Raw genomic sequence first — 19696 nt, 5'->3', positions numbered from 1 at the left:
CTGCTGGGCCATTGGCCGTGGCTCTCTATTAGGGCTACAATCCTACACATTGCATAAAGCAGTGGGTTTTTTGTGAGGATTCCATGACTCTCCTAGTTGGTTTCCATGGTACCGCGGAGAGCCACAACTCACAGTTTGGGAACCACTGCTGTAACCTGTTGTTGCTTTCAAGGAGTGGACAAATTTCTGGGATTGAACAAATTTCTGGAGGAAAAGTTCATTACAGGTTACAAGTCATAGTAGTTATGGGCAAGCTCTTGGTTTTAGGCTGCCTTTGATTGTCAGATGCATGGGAGGGCACCAGGCCGCAGGTTGTGTCTGTTGTCTTGTGTGCTCCTTGGGGCATTTGGTGGGCCACTATGAGATACGGGAAGCTGGACTAGATGGGCCTTTGGTCTGATCCAGCAGGGCTCTTCTTATGTTCTTATGAGTGCTCTGGGAAGTGGAACCTGGGTAGTGGAAGGAAAAGGGTGCAGAAAAGTACTTGGGAGAGTGGACTGCTGGGGGCTGAGAAAGGAGGAGAATTAGAAGGAAGGATGAAGGAGCTGCCAGGGGATGAAAATGGGAAACAGCATGGAAAGGGAGAAGGGCCACTGAAAATTTAATTTTTGGGGAAAAAATATCCAAATGCAGATTACTGCTTAAGCCTCATTTTTGACATATGATTTCACTGAGCTCGCTTACAAAATGAAGTCACATCATGGTAATCACTGAAAAACCTTGGTAATGTTCATTTTATTCAGTTAATTGTTTTTTGTAACCAATAACCAATTAATTGTTTTTTAATTATTAACACCAATATACCAATATACACATGTACCAACACAGAACATTGAATTGAGAGAAAAACTGTATTTGGGGTCAAAATCAAAAAAGTTTGGTAAATACTGATTTAAACCACTGAAGATTTTTAAATGATTTAAACCATCATTTGTTGCTTTATTTTGTAAGCAGGGAATGGGATCACATTTGAAAATGAAGCAAAATTGTACTGGGGGAGATTGTGATGTTGTATCAGCAAAATGCTTGGCTAGTTTCCAACTGTGAACTAGCAAAACTAGTTTCCCCCCGCCTAGAAAGGATTTAGGTGGGTGTCACAAAGACATGGTGAGTGTGGTTCCAGAGCAACTTGGCTGGGCCAGGAGCAGATTTACCCTGCTACATGCCCTGGGGCAAAGGTCCATGATGCCACCCTCCCCCAAGATGGCTACTGAAGCAGTAGCTCCTACGGTGTGCTCCAGTTTTTTAAATTTTATTTATTGGTTTTAACTATTGTTTTATTAAGAACTGCTGTGGCCGTTTGGTCTGTGAAGGTGTCCTCCTCCAGTTCCTGATTAAAGGTATCTCTCTGTTATCTCTTTTTGAAGCTTCCTTAAAAGCAATTCTGATATCTGCACTCCCTGTTCAAATGGGAAGAAAACGCCAACTTTCCCTGGAGAGTCCTGACCTTGGGTCTCCTCCCTCATCCTTCAAACAACCTAAACAATCTAAACTTGAGGATTTTTTTGAACCTACAAGGAGTCCCCCCCCCCATGTTTCTCACGTAGAGGCCGATATAGACTTGCCGAGGACTATTGACTATTCACGCCTCTCACCAGATCTCTGATTAGAGACCTGATTGATGACCAGGGTCGGGACCCTCCAAGTGTCAGGGAAGCTTTGCCAGACTCTGGCACTATAGAACTATTATTGCAACAATCTACCTCTGTGTCCCTGGCTGTGAAGCAAATCCTCAAATATCTAGAGAATACGCATTCTGCTTCTCTTAAAGGACCAGACACCAAATTATGTGAATCCCTACCTGCACCTCTGCAAACCTAGTTCTACTTTTAAATCTTCAGAGTCCCAGGCTTTTCTTCCTCTCCCAGAAGAGCCCCTTCTTCTACCATCTGGAATCTCCGCTACCAAGCTAATATTGGACCCCAAGAGTGTTGCCTTTTCAGTACATTATTATCCAAGGCACCCCCCGGACTGGACACAGCTAAGGAAGGCTAAGAAATACTTGTCAAATATTTTGAGGATAAACCTTTCTAAGATAGACCTGTATAAAATCGAGAAACTGCCTTCATCTTTATGCCAGACACGCGTTCTTTTATATTTTCGATTGCATTATGTTCCGAGTCTGATATTCTCTCATGCCCACGTTTTTAGAGACCTAGGTATTTTTCCTCAAAGACATTTTAAAAACCTGATTATCGCACGGCTGCAACCGATTAAATCCGGGAAGCCCTCTAAACTCTCAAAGGAGGCTCCTGTAACTCATAATAACAATACTGCACGCAGTGTGCCACAACCAGAATGCCTTCTCCGTTCCTCATCCAGCTCTCCCTCTCCTCTGATGGCCCCTAGACTTAAGGACTCGAGCTGCCCTTTGCTCTACACTTTTCTTTCTGACAAGCCTAATGAATTTAATGAAAGCTCTCCTTGTACTCCAGAGCCTTGTACTACGGATACTTGGTCAAATCAAAATGATACACCTTATATGCCTGTAATCTCTGGCTCAAACAGTTGTGCTATCTCGGAAGCTCCCCCAAACATTGATGTTGATGTACCGTTTTAATGATTACTGAATTTCTCTTCATTCCCCTCACCCTCTGGATTCCCCTCCAAGTCTTCACTTTGCCATCTACTAAGTCAGCTCAAATCAGGAGTTATATTTAAATCTGTGCTCTGTCAGGCTGCCAACCGGATCACAGAAAGGAGTCTATCGACGCCTTTGAAGAGGCCACCTCTACCATTTGCACCTCAAAGCCCTCCTGAATTTATCTACTGCGACTCCGGTTTGATTGCTCTGGAACCTAAAAGGCCTTTATCCTCAGTGCCAACTACTCTTGATACCATAAATGTTATCACTTGGAACATCGCTGACTGGATTCATAAATCCATGGACAAAGATTGTTTAAGGAGACATCTGTGACCTGTTGGCATACCAAGCTGGCATGGCTAATCAGTGCTAAAAAGTTGGATAAGATTGTGTCCTTAATCCCAGAACCTGCTTTTAAAACTGAAATACAACTAACTTTGTGCATGAGCAGAGTGTCTTTTTGTTGACTCTAATAACCAACCTTTGCTCACCTAGGACTAGATGAGGAGAAGAGGCCTACTGAGTGGGAAGGAATTTTAATCAATTTCATTTCTAGGTAATTCTAGCCATCTTTGTTTGGGATTAGAGATATTAGAATTAGAGACTGTGAACCTATTTCTAGCTGGAATTTCTAACCATGTTTTGTGCTTTACAAATGACAACAATCGCAAGAAGAAAGTGGACTCCCGAGTTGACTTGATACTAGTCATTTCAGAAATTAAATATGTCCTCCATTGTACTGCTGAAACAGGTCAGCCAATCTTACTGGAAAACCAAGCTACTACTGGTTTATGTCGTTAGTGCTCCTGCCTCAGAGCCAGCCATATTTTTTGAGGCTCAGTATAGTAGCTGCCTCAAGTGGCAGATTCTAGATCTCACTGAAAGTCAACAAATTGTTGGTTATTTAATTTGTTTTGGTTTTACAGCTAGGGGGTGGCACAAAATGTCTTAGATTTGCCATGTCTTGCTTAAGAGCATAAATTTTATTGTCTGTTGCTCAGAGCAGGAATTTTATACCGCCTCCCCCAAGGATTATCTCTCCAAGACCAGCATTTCTTTGTGAGAAATTTTCTGTTTTTGCCATTGTCCAAAGCCGTCCTTGTATTCCTGAAGCCCACCTCAGATGCACTTGAAAAAGCCTGTTATTTATTCACAAAGCAGTTTTCTGCAAGGCCTCAAGACCTGGAGTGAGGGAAAAATAGTTCTAATGAATAATGCACGGCTGCCGGAGGTGATCTCAGCTGCCTTTCAGCTGAGATGCGCGCACTCTCTCTTCTTCTCTCCCCCACCTCTGAGTCCATAGAGAAAGCATTACCCTGACCTGAGTGCCTGCTTAAGGGATACTTGGAACAAATTTTGAATATTCCACAGAAAGAGACACTGTCCAAGCTATTTTATCAGGAAAACAAAGAGTAGTTAGCTTTACTGCACTCTTTGGCCTAGAAAGATATTGGTGGAAGCAGTTATTGCAAACATGTTCTTTCCTGTAGAAAAAAAACCTCCAAAGCAGCCAGGCTAAAGGCCCAATCCTATCCAATTTTCCTGTACTGGTGCAGCCATGCCAATGGGGCATGCACTGCATCCTGTGTTGGGGATGCAGTCACAGATGCCTCCTCAAGGTATGGGGACATTTGTTCCTTTACCTCGGGGCTGCATTGTGGCTGCGCTGGTGCTGGAAAGTTGGATAGACTTGAGCCCTAAGGTTGAAAAAGGAGGTTTTTTTACCACGTTCTTGTAGAGAAGTGAAATTGCTACTGCTCGGTGGCCTGCCACCCAGAAGTAATTGACGGTGCCGTCATCACATCACTTGCTTGTTTGTCTGCATGCTTCAGGAGGGCACCACGAGCCACCGCCCCACGCAGCCGAAGATGTCGCTATACCACTGACCTCAAGTTTCATGCGAGGAAATTGTTTTCTATAAAGTAAATTACAAATATGGAGATGACTTTCATGCGAGGGGGCTACCACCACATTTGAATTGACCATTAATCTCTATTTCTTGGCCGCCTATGGGCCTAAGTGGGAGGAGGAGGTTTTTGCATAGGACTGTATAAGAAAGAAGTTTCCTTGTGCTCAGTTTGCTTGTTGTTCTGTTTTCTGGTAGAAATGGGAAAAAAGATACAAAAGCTTCCAGTATGGTTTTTCAAGGTACTTGAGGTAAGCTGTGTGTCTCAATAAAATAGATCTGAACACACTAGGCTGGGCATGAATTATTACTGTGAGTATAATTGCTGCCGCATTCGCCTACACAGCCAGTGCCCCTATACCACTAAGTAATTACTCTAAAGTGCTCTGGGGTACATGAAGTATGAAAGGGACTGCTCTGTTCCAAGTATTGGCTGCTTGCAAGTCTGCACCGAACTGCAGCAAAATCAGGCAAGCGGGTGGGTGTGAAAATTGCACTGCCTGCTTATTTTGTGATGACTGGTCGTGCTTGCTCTGATACAGGGCTGCTTTCCATCTAGAAGCACAGCAGGTGGATTAGACCTTCCATGACAATTAGGGCTGATTTGATTTTGATTAATTAGCCGTTCGAGTAGCACCTGTTGAAAATTACGTATAATTAAATTGTTATAGACTATTACAGAGTTGTTTTCCTAAACAGAAGTTTAATGTCACTTTTGGGAATGGCAGTGATGGAACAGTTTGTTGGTGAGTAAAGCGAAGGCCAAATCTTTAGAAAAAAACTATGCCTGATGTTAGTGGCTTGAGGTACCAGGGGACCTCTTTTTCAAAGATGGCGAGACTGAAACTGTCTGTTTGAAATCTGGGGGCAGTAACAGAAAGTAAGAGACAGGCAGAACTGGACGGGTATGCTGGCTAGGAGACTAAGGGCCCAATCCTATCCAACTTCCCAGCACTGGTGCAGCTGTAGTGCAACCCCGAAGTAATGGAAAACATTCCCATACCTTGAGGAGTTCTCTGTGACTGCCTCTCCATCACAGGAAGCAGTGCATTCCTTATTGGCACAGTTGCACCAGCACTGGAAAACTGGGTAGGATGGGACCCTAAGCTATTATTCAGAAATGACTGGTTCAAATCTTTCCCTCTCCCATGAATTTACCAAAACAGTGGTTCTCAAACTTTTAGCACCAGGACCCACTTTTTAGACTGTAAATCTGCCAGGATCCACTGGAAGTGATGTCATGACTGGAAGTGGCGTCATCAAGCAGGAAAATTTTTAACAATCCTGGCTATAATCCTACGCACACTTACCCAGGAGTATGTCCCATTTACTATCATTGTTAACATATACAAAGTAACCTGTTGAAAGTACAGATCTGTAACATTTCCTCAAATGCAGTTACATACCATGGTAGCATCAAGTCTAACATATTAAAAATACTGAAATGAATGGGGACCCCCTGAAATCAGCTTATGACCCACCTCGTGGGTCCAACCCACAGATTGAGAAACACTGCACTAGATACCTTTAGGCAAGTCCACTCTCATGTCTGCCTGAACTCTGCCCCATCAACCTATCTGTAATATGGGAATAATAATATTGCTGTATCTCAGCTTTTCCCAAACTGTGGGTTGCGACCCATGTGTAGTGGGTCGCAAGCCCATGTGAGGTGGGTTTCAACCCTATGTGCACTGGGCCAAAGTGATGCTCCAGGTAGTTCTGGAATGTTTTACTGGGAAGCCCCAAAGACATTTTCCTGGTTGCGCCAAGCCTGTGACGCAGTCTATTGGCCTCAGTGGGCCTCTGAATGACCCGCAGAAGTGACTTCTGGTTTGCGAACACAGCTTCCAGTTTGACCAGAAGTTGCTTCTGCAAACCATTCAGAGACCCATGGAGGCCAGTAGAATGGGTCACAGGTCTGGTGTGAACTGTAGAGAGTTGAGATATTTGCAACACTTTTTACTCAGAAGCAGACCCACTGCTTTCCATGGGTGTTATTCTTAAGTAATGGTGCATTAAATTGTAGCCTGGGACTTTGTTTCAAATGGAAAGGAGGATCCATTGTTGAAAAAAACAGATCTGCTTTGCAAGCATTTGCAAAGCAGAACCAGGCTGCAGCAGAATGAAGGAGAATAAAAAGGTTAACTTTGGCTGGAATTTCCCAGGAAAGTTACTATAGAAACAAATGATCTCTGCATCTCTTCTATGAGCTGTGCCTGCCTGCTGCTTGAGAAAGAGACAAAACTTTTCAGAGTTGAAAGGCTCTGCCCTCTGATTGACCCGGAGATAAGGTGAAGTGATAATTGGAGCTTGATTACTTGGAAAAAATTTTATAGGCGAGTATCTGTGGTAATTACTGCAGGTACTTAAGATGCGCTAACCCAGCAGTGTCAAACTCCTTTCATACAGAGAGTCGAAGTTAGCATTCAGGGCTTCAGCTGAGGGCCGGAAGTGATGTCATTAAGCAGAAAGTGACATCATTAAGCAGCTAATGACCAGAAATCAGACCCTTTTCTTATATAGAAACTCATTAACTGCAAATGACAGAAGAGAAAGTACACAAATCTTGGTCATATTTCAAGATTTGGGAAAGCCCATTTTTCATGTGGGCTGCCATTTCAGCTGTAACACCCCAGCAGCTGAGAGCCTGAGGGCTGGATAAAAAGCTTCTGGGGGCTGTATCCAGTCCCCGGGCCTTATGTTTGACACCCCTGCGCTAACCCATCCTTACTATCTTGGCAAAGAGGTGCATTTTAAAGTGGTGATTCTCTTATGTTTAACGGGGAAAGCAACTGTCCCTCTTTGCCCCAGAATAGTGTCTTTCCCCATGGCTGTTGCTGGTGTATGTTCTGGTTTTTTTGTTTTTGTTTTAAAGTGTGAGCCCTTTGGAGACAGGGAACCATTTGAGAACTACGCTGCCGAAAAGCAGTATATAAATATTTTTAATAATAATATTATAATAAAGTCTCTTTTCTGTTCCTTTTTTTAAGATTATAGGATCCTTTGAGATTGAAAACCATCTTCTCATTCCTTTTGCTTTGTACATTTCTTTGTGAACTTTTTAAAGTTGGAAAACAGTACATAAATATTGTAAATCATTATTATAATTATATATATTGTAAATATGTTATATTATAGTCATTATGTTGAAAAGCGGTATATAAATACTGTTGTTGTTGTTGTTGTTATAATTATCTCATTGTACTAGAGGCTGAGAACAGATCATGACAGTACGTTTTGTCAAGTGAAAAAAAATGATTTAGGAACAAATGTTGAGAGGAAGATGGTATTAAAGTCTGATAGCTCATTGCCCTTTACCTCTCTGGTTGCATACATACAGCTCAAGGCCTTATTATTGCACAGGTTGGCACATATCAAGCAGGAAGCTGTGAACAAAGGCAGACAGCCATTGGACATCTATTATGACCTGTGATGCAACAGCACAGGGAATATAGTCTGTTTAGACAAAAGGGATTTCTGTTCAAACAGCTAGCAGCATGGAGAACCGGCAAGTTTGTAAAAAGAATGAGATTGTAGGAAAAGGGATTGTAGAAAGAATGAGAAGATGACTGATGCCAGATTGGCACCTTGAATGGTTTTCTTATTGGCCTCTGCAGTGGATGGTTGTCAGTCACAAACTGCTTGACATCTTTCACACCACAGGAGACAGCTGTCTCCCATAAGCCGCTTACTCTTTTGGCACCCTTTGGTCTGTGACGAGATGGCCGTCACTCAGGATGTGCTCCAGCTGTTTGTCACAAGATCCTGGAACATACGTCAAACAACTGGTGCAATTTGCTACCTCGTCCTGGACAATCTCCCAGGGAATTTAATATCTCCTAATCATACCGAGAGCTTATGTAACATTTTGGAGTGATCAGAGCACATCCCAGACATGGTTTCAGCAATTCTTGCAACAGCCCCGTGAGGGCAGGAGGTCTGGTCTAGAGGGTAGAGCCTCCATTTGCCTGAAGATTAACATCCACAAGGTCGCCAGTTCGAGGCCACCGGCACCGTGGGACCTTGAAGCAGCCGGCAAGCTGCAGCTGAGCTGTTCCATCTGCTCAGAGTGTGGGAGGATGGAGGCCAGAATGTTAAAACCAGATCGGAGTGTAACATCTTGAATGTGGTGGTTCTTGAAAGAGAGAACCTTCTTTCAATTTGTAAAAATCCCTGCGTGGATTTAATAAGCCTGCCTGTGTAAACCGCCTTGAATAAAGTCTTGAATAAAGACCAAGAAAGGCGGTATATAAATACTGTATATTATTATTATTATTATTAGATTAGTATTCTTTCCTGTATATTACGGGTGGGGAAGGTAGCTGAAGTTGAGAGGCATGGATTGCCTAAATAATTTCTCTGCTTGTCTTTGCAGGTATGGACTGCAGGAACATAACAGAGCAAATTAAAAAAATTTGTTCCTCTTTGTCTTGGAAATAACCAGGCTATTGTGGACACAGCTACAGCTTTAATAACAAATGGCATTAGTTGTGATCAAAGTGGAGTGTTACTGGTGACATTTGAATGAAGGAGTCTGAAAACACCAATATGTAGATAAGAGAGGTTGTTGGTGGCTTTACACAAATCATCACAGCTGGTCATAATTTATAGGAACTGATGATACTGTTTAATAATAGTATTTAACAGCATTTAAAAAGGACTGTCTGGGGGCCAAGGAGGGCTAGCCCCTTCCTGTTAAGTTTCCCTGTCCCAACTCCAAGGTGGTCTTGCAGCTGCTTTGGGCATCTACTTTGGTAGGGGTAAAAATCTTTTATATAAATAATAAATAAACTCAGAAGTGGCCAGCTCTTGTGCTGCAAGTGGCTGTTAGATTGCACTTGTCTCAGTGAGAAGAAATACACGTGGATGCAAATTCACCAGTAAACTGCAGTTTATTTTAGGATGCAGACCTAGAATACAAGACAGAAAGAAAAATCTAAGAGTGAGTCTGTTACAACCCCACAGACAGATATACAAACAGGCAGATAATACAGATTATATTTCCCAAGCTAGCTATTGTCATGGAGGTGATGAATCACCCTGTCAACCTTGCAGTGGACCTATCAGTGGATGGTGGAAGAGAAACCCAGAATCTAGGTGTGCAATCACTTTTTTCTTCCATCCCAGGTCCTCCCAAGACTTGCCCAAAGTCTCTTTCTTCCTCCATGTCCATTGGCTCTTGACTTGTTCGACAAGGGTGGCAACAAGAGTGGAACAGGGACAATCAAATGGCTGAAGAAAGGGGACTTCCAAAAGATAGGCTGATTCACTGACTGCAATACAGTGGTCAGTTACCATGTTCTTCTTGGGTCAAGTTATATTCCTTTATCATATGGCTTTGCCTCCTCTTATTGCCTCTTCTTTATGCATACTTTTGCAATTATAGCTGGAGCTTTGTTTGGTGTCAGTGTCTCCTTCAGCTCTTGTCTGGTTGCTTTAGCCAGCTCACAAGAAAGTGACAAAACAGCCTTATAGGCTTAATAGGAAAATAATTCTAAAATGTCAGCGCCCTGGCTAAGTAAGCCAAGGCCCTGTTTGGTTTCTCATCATGCTAGAGGGACCTGGGGCTGTCCCTTGAAGGTACTGATATAAAACAAACAAACAAAATAGAAGGAAAGTTAAGAAAAAGCCAGTTACCTCTGTACTTCTTTTATTCACATGATTACTAACTGGCATACAAAGCCATGCCTGGAATGCAGTGTAACAAACAACAATTTGAGTTCAGTAATGGGAACCAGTGCAAGGATAATCATTTATGGAAGGTTATAGTGACAGTAGTTAGCATGTAGAAAACACTGACCATGGATAACTCCTCTGTCTAGAGATTTGGGAAACCAACAATGTTCACGGATCTCTCCTCCTTTCCTTATCAAGTAGAATATTAGCAGGGGCATGTAGGGTGGCATTCGATGAGGACCTCTGAGTTTGCAGCCACAGGTCTCTAGATTGGAGAAACACCTTCCCAAGCTACTCTGCTTCCTATGGGGGATTCACAGAACTGTTTCAAACATATTTTATTGTGTATATCTAAGATATGTTGAGTATACATCTAAAACTGTAAAGTGACAAGCAGATATTTGAAAACACACGCGTTACACTGGTGCACTAATCTGAGATGTGTGATGATAATTAAACAGACCTAAAACACATACACCCGCACGAATGGCAGTCTCTTGCAAGTGAGATGGGGGAAGTTTGTGTGGAACTCTATTTGGAATCATTGTTGAAATAGGACCATTGGGGCTTCTATTTTATTTAAATTACAAGGATGAATTTGTTTATTTGTTTAGTGTTTTGAATCGCACCCCTGCAAATCTGATTCAGGAAATCATTTTAGTGGATGATTTCAGCTCTGATCGTAAGTATTATTTTTCTTCACTTTCTCTTTAATTATCTTTCTCAGTTTGTACTCATGTTTTTGTGTCTGCTTTTTTCTCCTTCACAGAGTATATTTTGTCTCTCTCGTGTTTTAAAATCTGATATGAAAAGAGATAAACATGAGAAGGAGCAAAGCTTTGCTGTACTTTGTTTCATTTCTAAGGAAAAGAAGCCAGCCAATTAATTGATTAATTCAGTCAATTCTCTGTTGTCTTTCTGTTTGACCATCCCAGCTGGGAAAGCAAGAATGCTCAATTTGGTCTCATTAAGCACCATTTTGTGGGTCATTATCAGAAGTATGGCAAGTAGTGTGCACAGCTAGGGGCTCTAATTATACAAGTTCAAGAGGAAGAAGATAATACATGCCACCGAGCACTGCTGTGTTTATGTCAGATTATGGTTGTTATCTGCAGGTACTTGCTGTGGTTTTCATGGAGTAGAACCATCTCTGGGTGATGAGTTCCCGGACTTCGACCACAAGCATCAATATCTTTCCTTCAGGAATTTGGCACAGCAGAGTCATGTTTACTCCATCTTTGCAAATTGACTTCTCATTAGCTTTTCCTGAAATCTGGCAAAGGGCACAATCCTAACTGTGCCCTGGGCTGGCGCAAGGCCCAGGAGGGTCGCAAATATGCCGTAAAGCATGTTTACGGCTCATGGGAGTAAGCTGCACCAGCACACAGAGGTACACTAGTTCATAGAGGCCAGATCCAGCCTCTGCAGTGGCAGCAGCAGATGAGTTTGCATCGGCTGAGCTCGTCTGGCACAGGGCTCTGCGGAGAGCATGGGGAGGGCGGGGGTAGTTGTGTGGGAGGGAGGTGTTCCTGGGCAGGGGGAGGGTAGGCGGCAGGCATTCCTGGGGGCGGGCAGGTGGGGAATGGGAGACGGGACTAGGACCCGGCAGTTATGCTTGATCCTAGCCCCGTTCCCAGGATGCGTGGCACAGCTCTGGGCTGCTCCGTTCTGCTCGGATCTGTGCCTAGGTGGCGCAGATCCAAGTAGACACATTGGGGCTGCTGCCGCTTTAACCAGGGTAAGGTGAAAAATTTCCCCTTGCCTCGGGTTGAGCCGCAAAAAATTTCCCCTTGCCTCCTGGCCTGCCTGTTCCAGCGCATATTAGGATTGTGCTGTCCAACTTGTTGATTTCCCTGTTTTTGAAAGCCCACTCTGAGCAGAGAGTTGGGCCATGGTTTCTGAAGTGGTTGTCCTGACAAGGACAAAGCATTTCCAGTGATAGCAAGCTCTGCTTGCCAGCCTTTGTTCTAGCCATGGAGATTTCAGGGCCTTTTCCCCATCAGATTGGCATGTGTGTGGTAGTGATAGTCAGAGTCAAGAAAAGACGGGGACAAAGAACCCAACTGGATAGCATGCCTATTGTGCGATTGGAACCTGTGTGTTTGGTTTTTACAATGTAAATAGCAGCCACATGGGGGCTCTGATCCAGTTTTGAACTGCAGCAGGGGAGAGGGGTTTTAACCCCTTAACTGTGGTTAAATGGTTTTGATCTGGATTGGTCCTCTGTGGCTGCTTTTTGCCATGGGAGGAAACAAATAGCAGACATGAGGGCAGGGGGAGGGAGGATCCTATCCCAATCAGAATTAGGTGGAGCCAAAGGGTTATAGCCCCATTCCCCTGCCATGAGCCCAGTCTGGATCAGGACCTGAATTAAAAATTTTAAAAACCTCTAAAATTGAATTATTGAATGGGCATATCATTTAATCTGGTCCAAGGATTGTAGCAAAGCTACCAAGGAAGTCTCATAGTTGAGCCACTGCAATTAAAAAAAGTGCAATTTTGCACCTCTTTGAGTGAGCCTGAATTATTTCCGCTTCCTCTATCTAGTGAGTATATCTATTGGGAGGGGATGGGATTACAAGCAAGATTGAATGTATGGCACTTTCCTACTTGTCACATTAGCAAATTGCCTACACAGACATGCTCTTCTGTATGCCTGTGGGATAAGTGACCCCCGCCCTTGTTCACAAAATTGAGCCCAATCATCAGCTATGGAATGGGTGCTGTTGCTTTCTTGTGGCTGGAAAGCCAGGGAGAGATACCTCTCTTGCCCAGGTCCAGATTTACACCAGGGGAAAGATGCCAGGGAGGCAGCTGAGAAGGCGCAATGGAACTGGAGATCCAACACTATTATCTCCTGTGACTTCTCATTCCATTCCTTTTTCCATCTCTAATGGAATGACAGGACAGTCAGGACAGTCCTGAAGGACAATCAGCACCAGTCTTGTCACCCCCCTTCATTCTGCTTCTCATAGGTTAGAGTAGGCAGTAGCCACTTTGACTCCTTGGATAGGTCAAAGGAACTACATTTTATTTTTCTTCTTAAGAGATTGAAGATCCCGTTCTACTTCTTCCACTTTTCTCAGCATGTCAAAATCCTATTACACTGGTATCTCAAACCGCAAATTTAACTGTTGCGTTTGATAGTCCAGAGCCAAATTTCACTGACTTCAAGTTCAGTTTTTTGATGAGAAGTACTGTATACAACATGTTATCTAAATGGATGTAGAATGATTTTTCCAAACCTCTTCCTTCTCACATTATTATTTTTAGGTAATTTTTAGTAACTATTTCTCAACCTCTTTCAACATAAATTCGTCAAACGTCACTCTCAGACCCATGCAGGGATCAATCTCTTCAGATCCATCTATCTGATGTAGGTACTAGATCCACTACTTACTCTGGATGGGGTAGCACTCCCTCTGAAAGAGTGTGTTTAGGAGTCCTCCTGGATCTGCAGCTGGCCCTGGATTGGTGGCGGGGGAGGGGTGCATTTGCCCAATTGTTGTACCAGCTTCAACTGTACCAGTTGGATCTGAAATGGTGGTCCATGTCCCAGTGAAATTACATTAAGACTATTGTAATGTGCTCTATTTGGGGCTGCCCTTGAAGATGGTCCAGAAGTTGAGTGCAAAATGTGGCAGCCTGGGTGGTCACCAGTGCGTGACTGTTTGAGTCTGTCATACTGTTGCTTTGGTGGCTACACTGGCTGCCTGTTCAATTCTGAGCCCACTTCCTGGTGCTGGTGATTACCATTAAAGCCCTACATGCCATGGGACATGGATACCTTACGGATAGCCTTCTCCAGCATAATCCTACTTGTCCGCTATCATCACATAGGACCCTGCTTAGAGTACTGTCATCAACTGAAACCAAGGGGATGGCAGCAAGTTGCAGGGCCTTTTCTGTGGTGGCACTATGTCTATGCAATAAACTTCCAGAAGACCTGAGGATAACCCCCTCTTGCTAGGGTTCCCAGCGGGGTTTAAAAGCACAATTATTTCACTTCCCTTTTGAGGAGTGATGATTTCCCCAGTGACCCCATTTTTAAATTATTCTGTATAGAATTCTCTGTGTGGCTTTTATGCTTTTATGTTTGTTTTTTTGCTGTATTAGATCTTATCTGTTCTGCAGGTCATTAATTGTTTTTATTCTTGTTAATTATTTTTATTGTATTTTATTGCTATTATGTTTTCATAGAATCATAGAATTAGAAGGGACTTAATAGGTCATCTAGTTCAGGGGTGTCCAATGTTTTTGGCTGGAGGGCCACATCATCTCTCTGACACTGTGTCGGGGGCCGGGGAAAAAAGGAATCAATTTACATTTAAAATTTGAATAAATTTACATAGGTTTACATAAATGAATATATTAAAGATGAACTTATATGAATGAGTGAATGTCTTGCATGCTGCAAGGGCTGTAAAAGGCCTTGCACAAAGCAAGGCTGGCCTTTCCTTTGCTTCTGCTACTGCATCACAGACGTGAAACAACAAGCAGTGGAGGGAGCCCTCATCCCACAGCTCACGTGAGAGGTCAAACAGTCGCCCTCACACTGAAAGCAGTTGCATTGGGCTAGTGTGGGCTCCAGCAAGTCTCCGGAGGGCCAAAGGCTCATTGGAGACTGGGGGCTCCCTGAGAGCCGCATTGGGAGTCCTCAAGGGCCGCAAGTGGCCCCAGGGCCGGGGTTTGGGCACCCCTGATCTAGTCCAATGTCCTGCCTGTAGAAAGAAATTCTCCTAGAGCATATCTAACAGATGCTTGTCCAGCCTCTGCTTGACGAACTCCAGTGAGGGACAGTCCACCACTTCCCTCGGCAAACTGTTCCACTGCCGAACCGCCCTTACCATCAGAAATTTTTTCCTGATACCCAGTCAGAATCTCTTCTCTTTCAGTTTGTACCTGTGGGTTCTAGTTCTGCTTTTAGAGGCATTTGAGAACAAATTTGTCCCTTCATTCCTATGACAGCCCTTCAGGTATTTGACGAGAGCTATCATATCTCCTCTCAACCTTCTCTTCTCCAGGCTGAACATTCCAAATTATTACTTTACTTGTGCACAGCTTTGAGCATTGGAAAGAGGGATTATAAATCTTTTAAATAAATCTTGAATGGGCATTATTAGCATGGCTGGAATGGAGTTTTTGTTATGTATTTGGAGTGTGAGTAACTTACAGTGCATTTATGGTTCACATTCGGACTGTGGTTTACTTACCTAGTGAATGTCCAACAGTATCTCATTGGCCTTTAATCAAGGGTACCTGTCACTGCTTCTCAGTGATTCAGCCTCTGACAAACCGCCCATATGAGAGCAATATTTCAGGCTGTGAGGAGCAGAAGAAATGGAAAGGTTCCAGGTAGAGTACTTTGGCTTGTATCCTTCATGTTTCTTGCCAGGATACCAAGGCTGTGCAAAGATGATAAGCTCGAGCTTTGCAAAACATGGAAAAGAGCATAGAATATAATTGCTGGTGGTGTTCAGGTGTGAGTGGAGAGACATTTTACCTTAACATCTGTTGCTCCAGAGGCATGCACCAAGCTAGTCTGCTGTACTCGTGGCCAGCCATGGTTCAAGTAGTCTATTTCATCTCCACTTGGCAGCTGGGAATGGGTTGACCAAGGCAGAATTAACTCTTGACTTTGCTTCTTCTCCACTTCAAAGTGCCTGCTGTCTTGATACTTTGCAGAGGAAGAGGGAATCTTCCTTCCACATTGCTGCAGTGTAATCTGTAGTTAACCACACAGTGCCTGAGAAACACTGACAACTTTTGGGGCAAGGGAAGAAGGCTGACATGCAAGCAGACCTTTTTTGGTGATACTTTTTAGGCCATGGGATTAAAGCCAACTCTTGACTAATCTCATAAGTGAAAGCAAAGCATTAGGACACATGGGAAGAATTAATTGCAGCTTTTTAGCTAATGCCAAACTATCTTTGCATTTGAGCCAACTGTTTTATTTTCTCTTCAGCGGAAGACTGCCAGCTCCTCGCCAAGATACCAAAGGTCAAGTGTCTTCGCAACAGTCGGCGAGAAGGTGAGCCTGACAAATTGCAGGGGTCATCCACACTCATCAGGACCTAATGGCAGGGCAAATTAAGACCCAAAGAGAGGGAAGGTGTGCAGCCACTGCCCCTTGAAACCTACAAACCCTTTTTGTACATCCAATTTTTGTAGACAAAACAAATCACAACTGAGGCAGTTTCCTTTTCCCAGTTCAGATTCTGACCACCAATTCTTAAGTCAAGAAAGCTTTCCTTAGTTTAGATTCCAGTTATTGACTGAAAATCTTAATGGTTGTGACTGGTCACAAATGTTGAGGTGTGAGCCAGGGGTATGTTGAAGGGAGGGAGGGAGTTATTTACAAGGGGCAGTCCACCATTTCTAGCATTCTGTTATACCTCACACTTTCAGCACTCTGCCAGTGATCACTGTGGCTGTAAAAACAGATTTTATTTTTGGATCTAGAAACTTCAGCCTTTGACATCTGAGGGCCCAATCCTATCCAATTTTCCAGGGCCGGTGCAGTGGTGCTAATGGGGCATGCGCTGCATCCTTTGGTGGGGTGGGAGTCACAGAGTCCTCTTCAAGGTAAGGAAACATTTGTTCCCTTACCTTCAGGCTGCATTGCAGCTGCACTAGTGCTGGAAAGCTGGATAGGACTGAGTCCTTACTGTCTTAACACATCACAATTTTTATTTTATAACTATTTGTGATATTTATTGCAACACATATAAACCTAAACTGAGCTGTGTTCGCTGTGCTTCTAATAACTCAGTCCTATCCATTGCCACCAGTGCTGATTCAGTTGTGCCAAAAAAGTAGGATGTGTGTGCCTGAACAGCCTGCAGGAGGTAATTGGAAACATTTTGCACTTACCTCCTGGTAGGATGCCCAATCGTCAATGTGTCTCCTTGGACATATGCCACCTCTTTTGGTGGTATATGTCCAAGGAGAGAAGACACAAGGAGGTTTGAAAAGGGGGGATAAGAACTGGCTGGTGCCATTGTTACCAGATCCACCATCTCCTCTCCACCCAGGTTCCTTCCCCTCCTTGCCCAGAAACACCCCTGGTCTTTCTACTCAATCGCTGCTGCTGCTGCCTTACCAGTGCTGGCAGCTCCAGGGAGGCAGCTGACCCCTGGCCAATGCCACCCCTGTTTGCAGTGGTGGCATGGTGTTGCAGAATAACAGGTCTCATTTGCCACTGCTGTAAAGCACTGCCAGGTTGCAGTGATGGAAGCAGGATGCTGTTTGCTCCCATTTGCCACCTGAAGCATCCTGCCTCAGCTTGCCTGATGGGTGGGCCAGCCCTGCTACTGCCTGTTCTCATTATTATCAGTTTTTCCCCATTAATGATTGTGACAGTTGAACTATGAGGGAAAATGTGGATGGGCAACAGATGGATAAGAACATAAGAACAGCCCCACTGGATCAGGCCATAGGCCCATCTAGTCCAGCTTCCTGTATCTCACAGCAGCCCACCAAATGCCCCAGGGAGCACACCAGATAACAAGAGACCTGCATCCTGGAGTCCTCCCTTGCATTGGCATTCTGACATAGCCCATTTCTAAAATCAGGAGGTTGCACATACACATCATGGCTTGTAACCCGTAATGGATTTTTCCTCCAGAAACTTGTCCAATTCCCTTTTAAAGGCATCCAGGCCAGATGCCGTCACTACATCCTGTGGCAAGGAGTTTCACAGACCAACCACATGCTGAGTAAAGAAATATTTTCTTTTGTCTGTCCTAACTCTCCCAACACTCAATTTCAGTGGATGTGCCCTGGTTCTGGTGTTATGTGAGAGTGTAAAGAGCATCTCTCTATCCACTTTATCCTTCCCATGCGTAATTTTGTATGTCTCAATCATGTCCCCCCTCAGGTGTCTCTTTTCTAGGCTGAAGAGGCCCAAATATCATAGCCTTTCCTCATAAGGAAGTTGCCCCAGCCCAGTAATCATCTTAGTCGCTCTCTTTTGCACCTTTTCCATTTCCACTATGTCCTTTTTGAGATGTGGCGACCAGAACTGGACTCAATACTCCAGGTGTGGCCTTACCATCGATTTGTACAATGACATTACAATATTAGCTGTTTTTTTCTCAATACCTTTTCTAATGTTCCCAAGCATAGAATTGGCCTTCTTCACTTCCACCACACATTGGGTCGACACTTTCATCGACCTGTCCACCACTACCCCAAGATCTCTCTCCTGATCTGTCACAGACACCTCAGAACCCATCAGCCTATATGTGAAGTTTTGATTTTGTGCCCCAATGTGCATGACTTTACACTTACTTACACTGAAATGCATATGCCATTTTGCTGCCCATTCTGCCAGTCTGGAGAGATCCTTCTGGAGCTCCTCACAATCACGTCTGGTCTTCACCACTTGGAAAAGTTTGGTGTCATCTGCAAACTTTGCCACCTCACTGCTCACCCCTGTCTCCAGGTCATTTATGAAGAGGTTGAAAAGCACAGGTCTCAGGACAGATCCTTGGGGCACACCACTTTTCACCTCTCTCCATTGTGAAAATTGCCCAGTGACACCCACTCTCTGCTTCCTGGCCTCCAACCAGTTCTCAGTCCATGAGAGTACCTGTCCTCTAATTCCCTGACTGTGGAGTATTTTCAGTAGCCTTTAGTGAGGGACCGTGTCAAACGCCTTCTGAAAGTCCAGATATATAATGTCCACGGGTTCTCCCACATCCACATGCCTGTTGACCTTTTCAAAGAATTCTAAAAGGTTAGTGAGGCAAGACTTACCCTTACAGAAGCCATGCTGATTCTATCTCAGCAAGGCTTGTTCATCTATGTGTTTTGAGATTCTATCTTTGATGAGGCATTCCACCATCTTACCCGGTAGAGATGTTAGGCTGACCAGCCTATAGTTTCCCGGGTCCCCCCTCCTTCCCTTTTTAAAGATTGGTATATTTGCTATCCTCCAATCTTCTGGCACCATGGTCATTTTGAGGGACAAGTTGCATATTTTAGTCAAGAGATCAGCAACTTCATCCTTCAATTCCTTAATAACTCTTGGGTGGATGCCATCAGGGCCCGGTGACTTACTGATCTTTAATTTATCAATGAGGTCTGAAACATCTTCTCTTTTCACCTCTATCTGATTTAATTACTTGGTCAGGAGGGGCCATTCAGGCACTAGTATCTGCCCGAGGTCTTCTGCCGTGAAGACAGATGCAAAGAACTCATTTAATTTCTCTGCCATCTCTAAGTCTCCTTCTATCGCCCCTTTCCCTCCCTCACCATCCAGAGGGCCAACAACTTCTCTGGCGGGTTTCCTGCTTCTCACATATTTGAAGAAGCTTTTATTATTCCCCTTAATGTTGCTGGCCATGCGTTCCTCATAGTCTCTCTTGGCCTCCAGTATCACCTTCTTACATTTCTTTTGCCACAGTTTATGTTCCTTTTTATTCTCCTCATTAGGGCAAGACTTCCATTTACGGAAGGAAGCTTCCTTGCCCTTTACGGCCTCTCTAACTTGGCTCGTTAGCCATGCGGGCAACCTCCTGGACTTA

At 43.9% G+C, this 19696-nt stretch overlaps 1 protein-coding gene across 1 annotated transcript in view; it reads left to right on the top strand.

Moving 5' to 3' along the window:
* Positions 1 to 19696, top strand: part of GALNT16 (polypeptide N-acetylgalactosaminyltransferase 16) — a 178870-nt gene that overhangs the window by 108793 nt on the left and 50381 nt on the right. The window contains exons 4-5 of the mRNA XM_066632335.1: positions 10781 to 10848; positions 16132 to 16197. Coding sequence (XP_066488432.1) covers positions 10781 to 10848; positions 16132 to 16197 — 134 coding nt within the window. The remainder of the gene's footprint in view (positions 1 to 10780; positions 10849 to 16131; positions 16198 to 19696) is intronic.

Source organism: Tiliqua scincoides, chromosome 1 (assembly GCF_035046505.1).
Source record: "Tiliqua scincoides isolate rTilSci1 chromosome 1, rTilSci1.hap2, whole genome shotgun sequence".
Classification (NCBI taxonomy): Eukaryota; Metazoa; Chordata; class Lepidosauria; order Squamata; family Scincidae; genus Tiliqua; species Tiliqua scincoides.
Note: the sequence above shows the minus strand (reverse complement) of the source record. Positions and strands in the feature narration are given on the sequence as shown.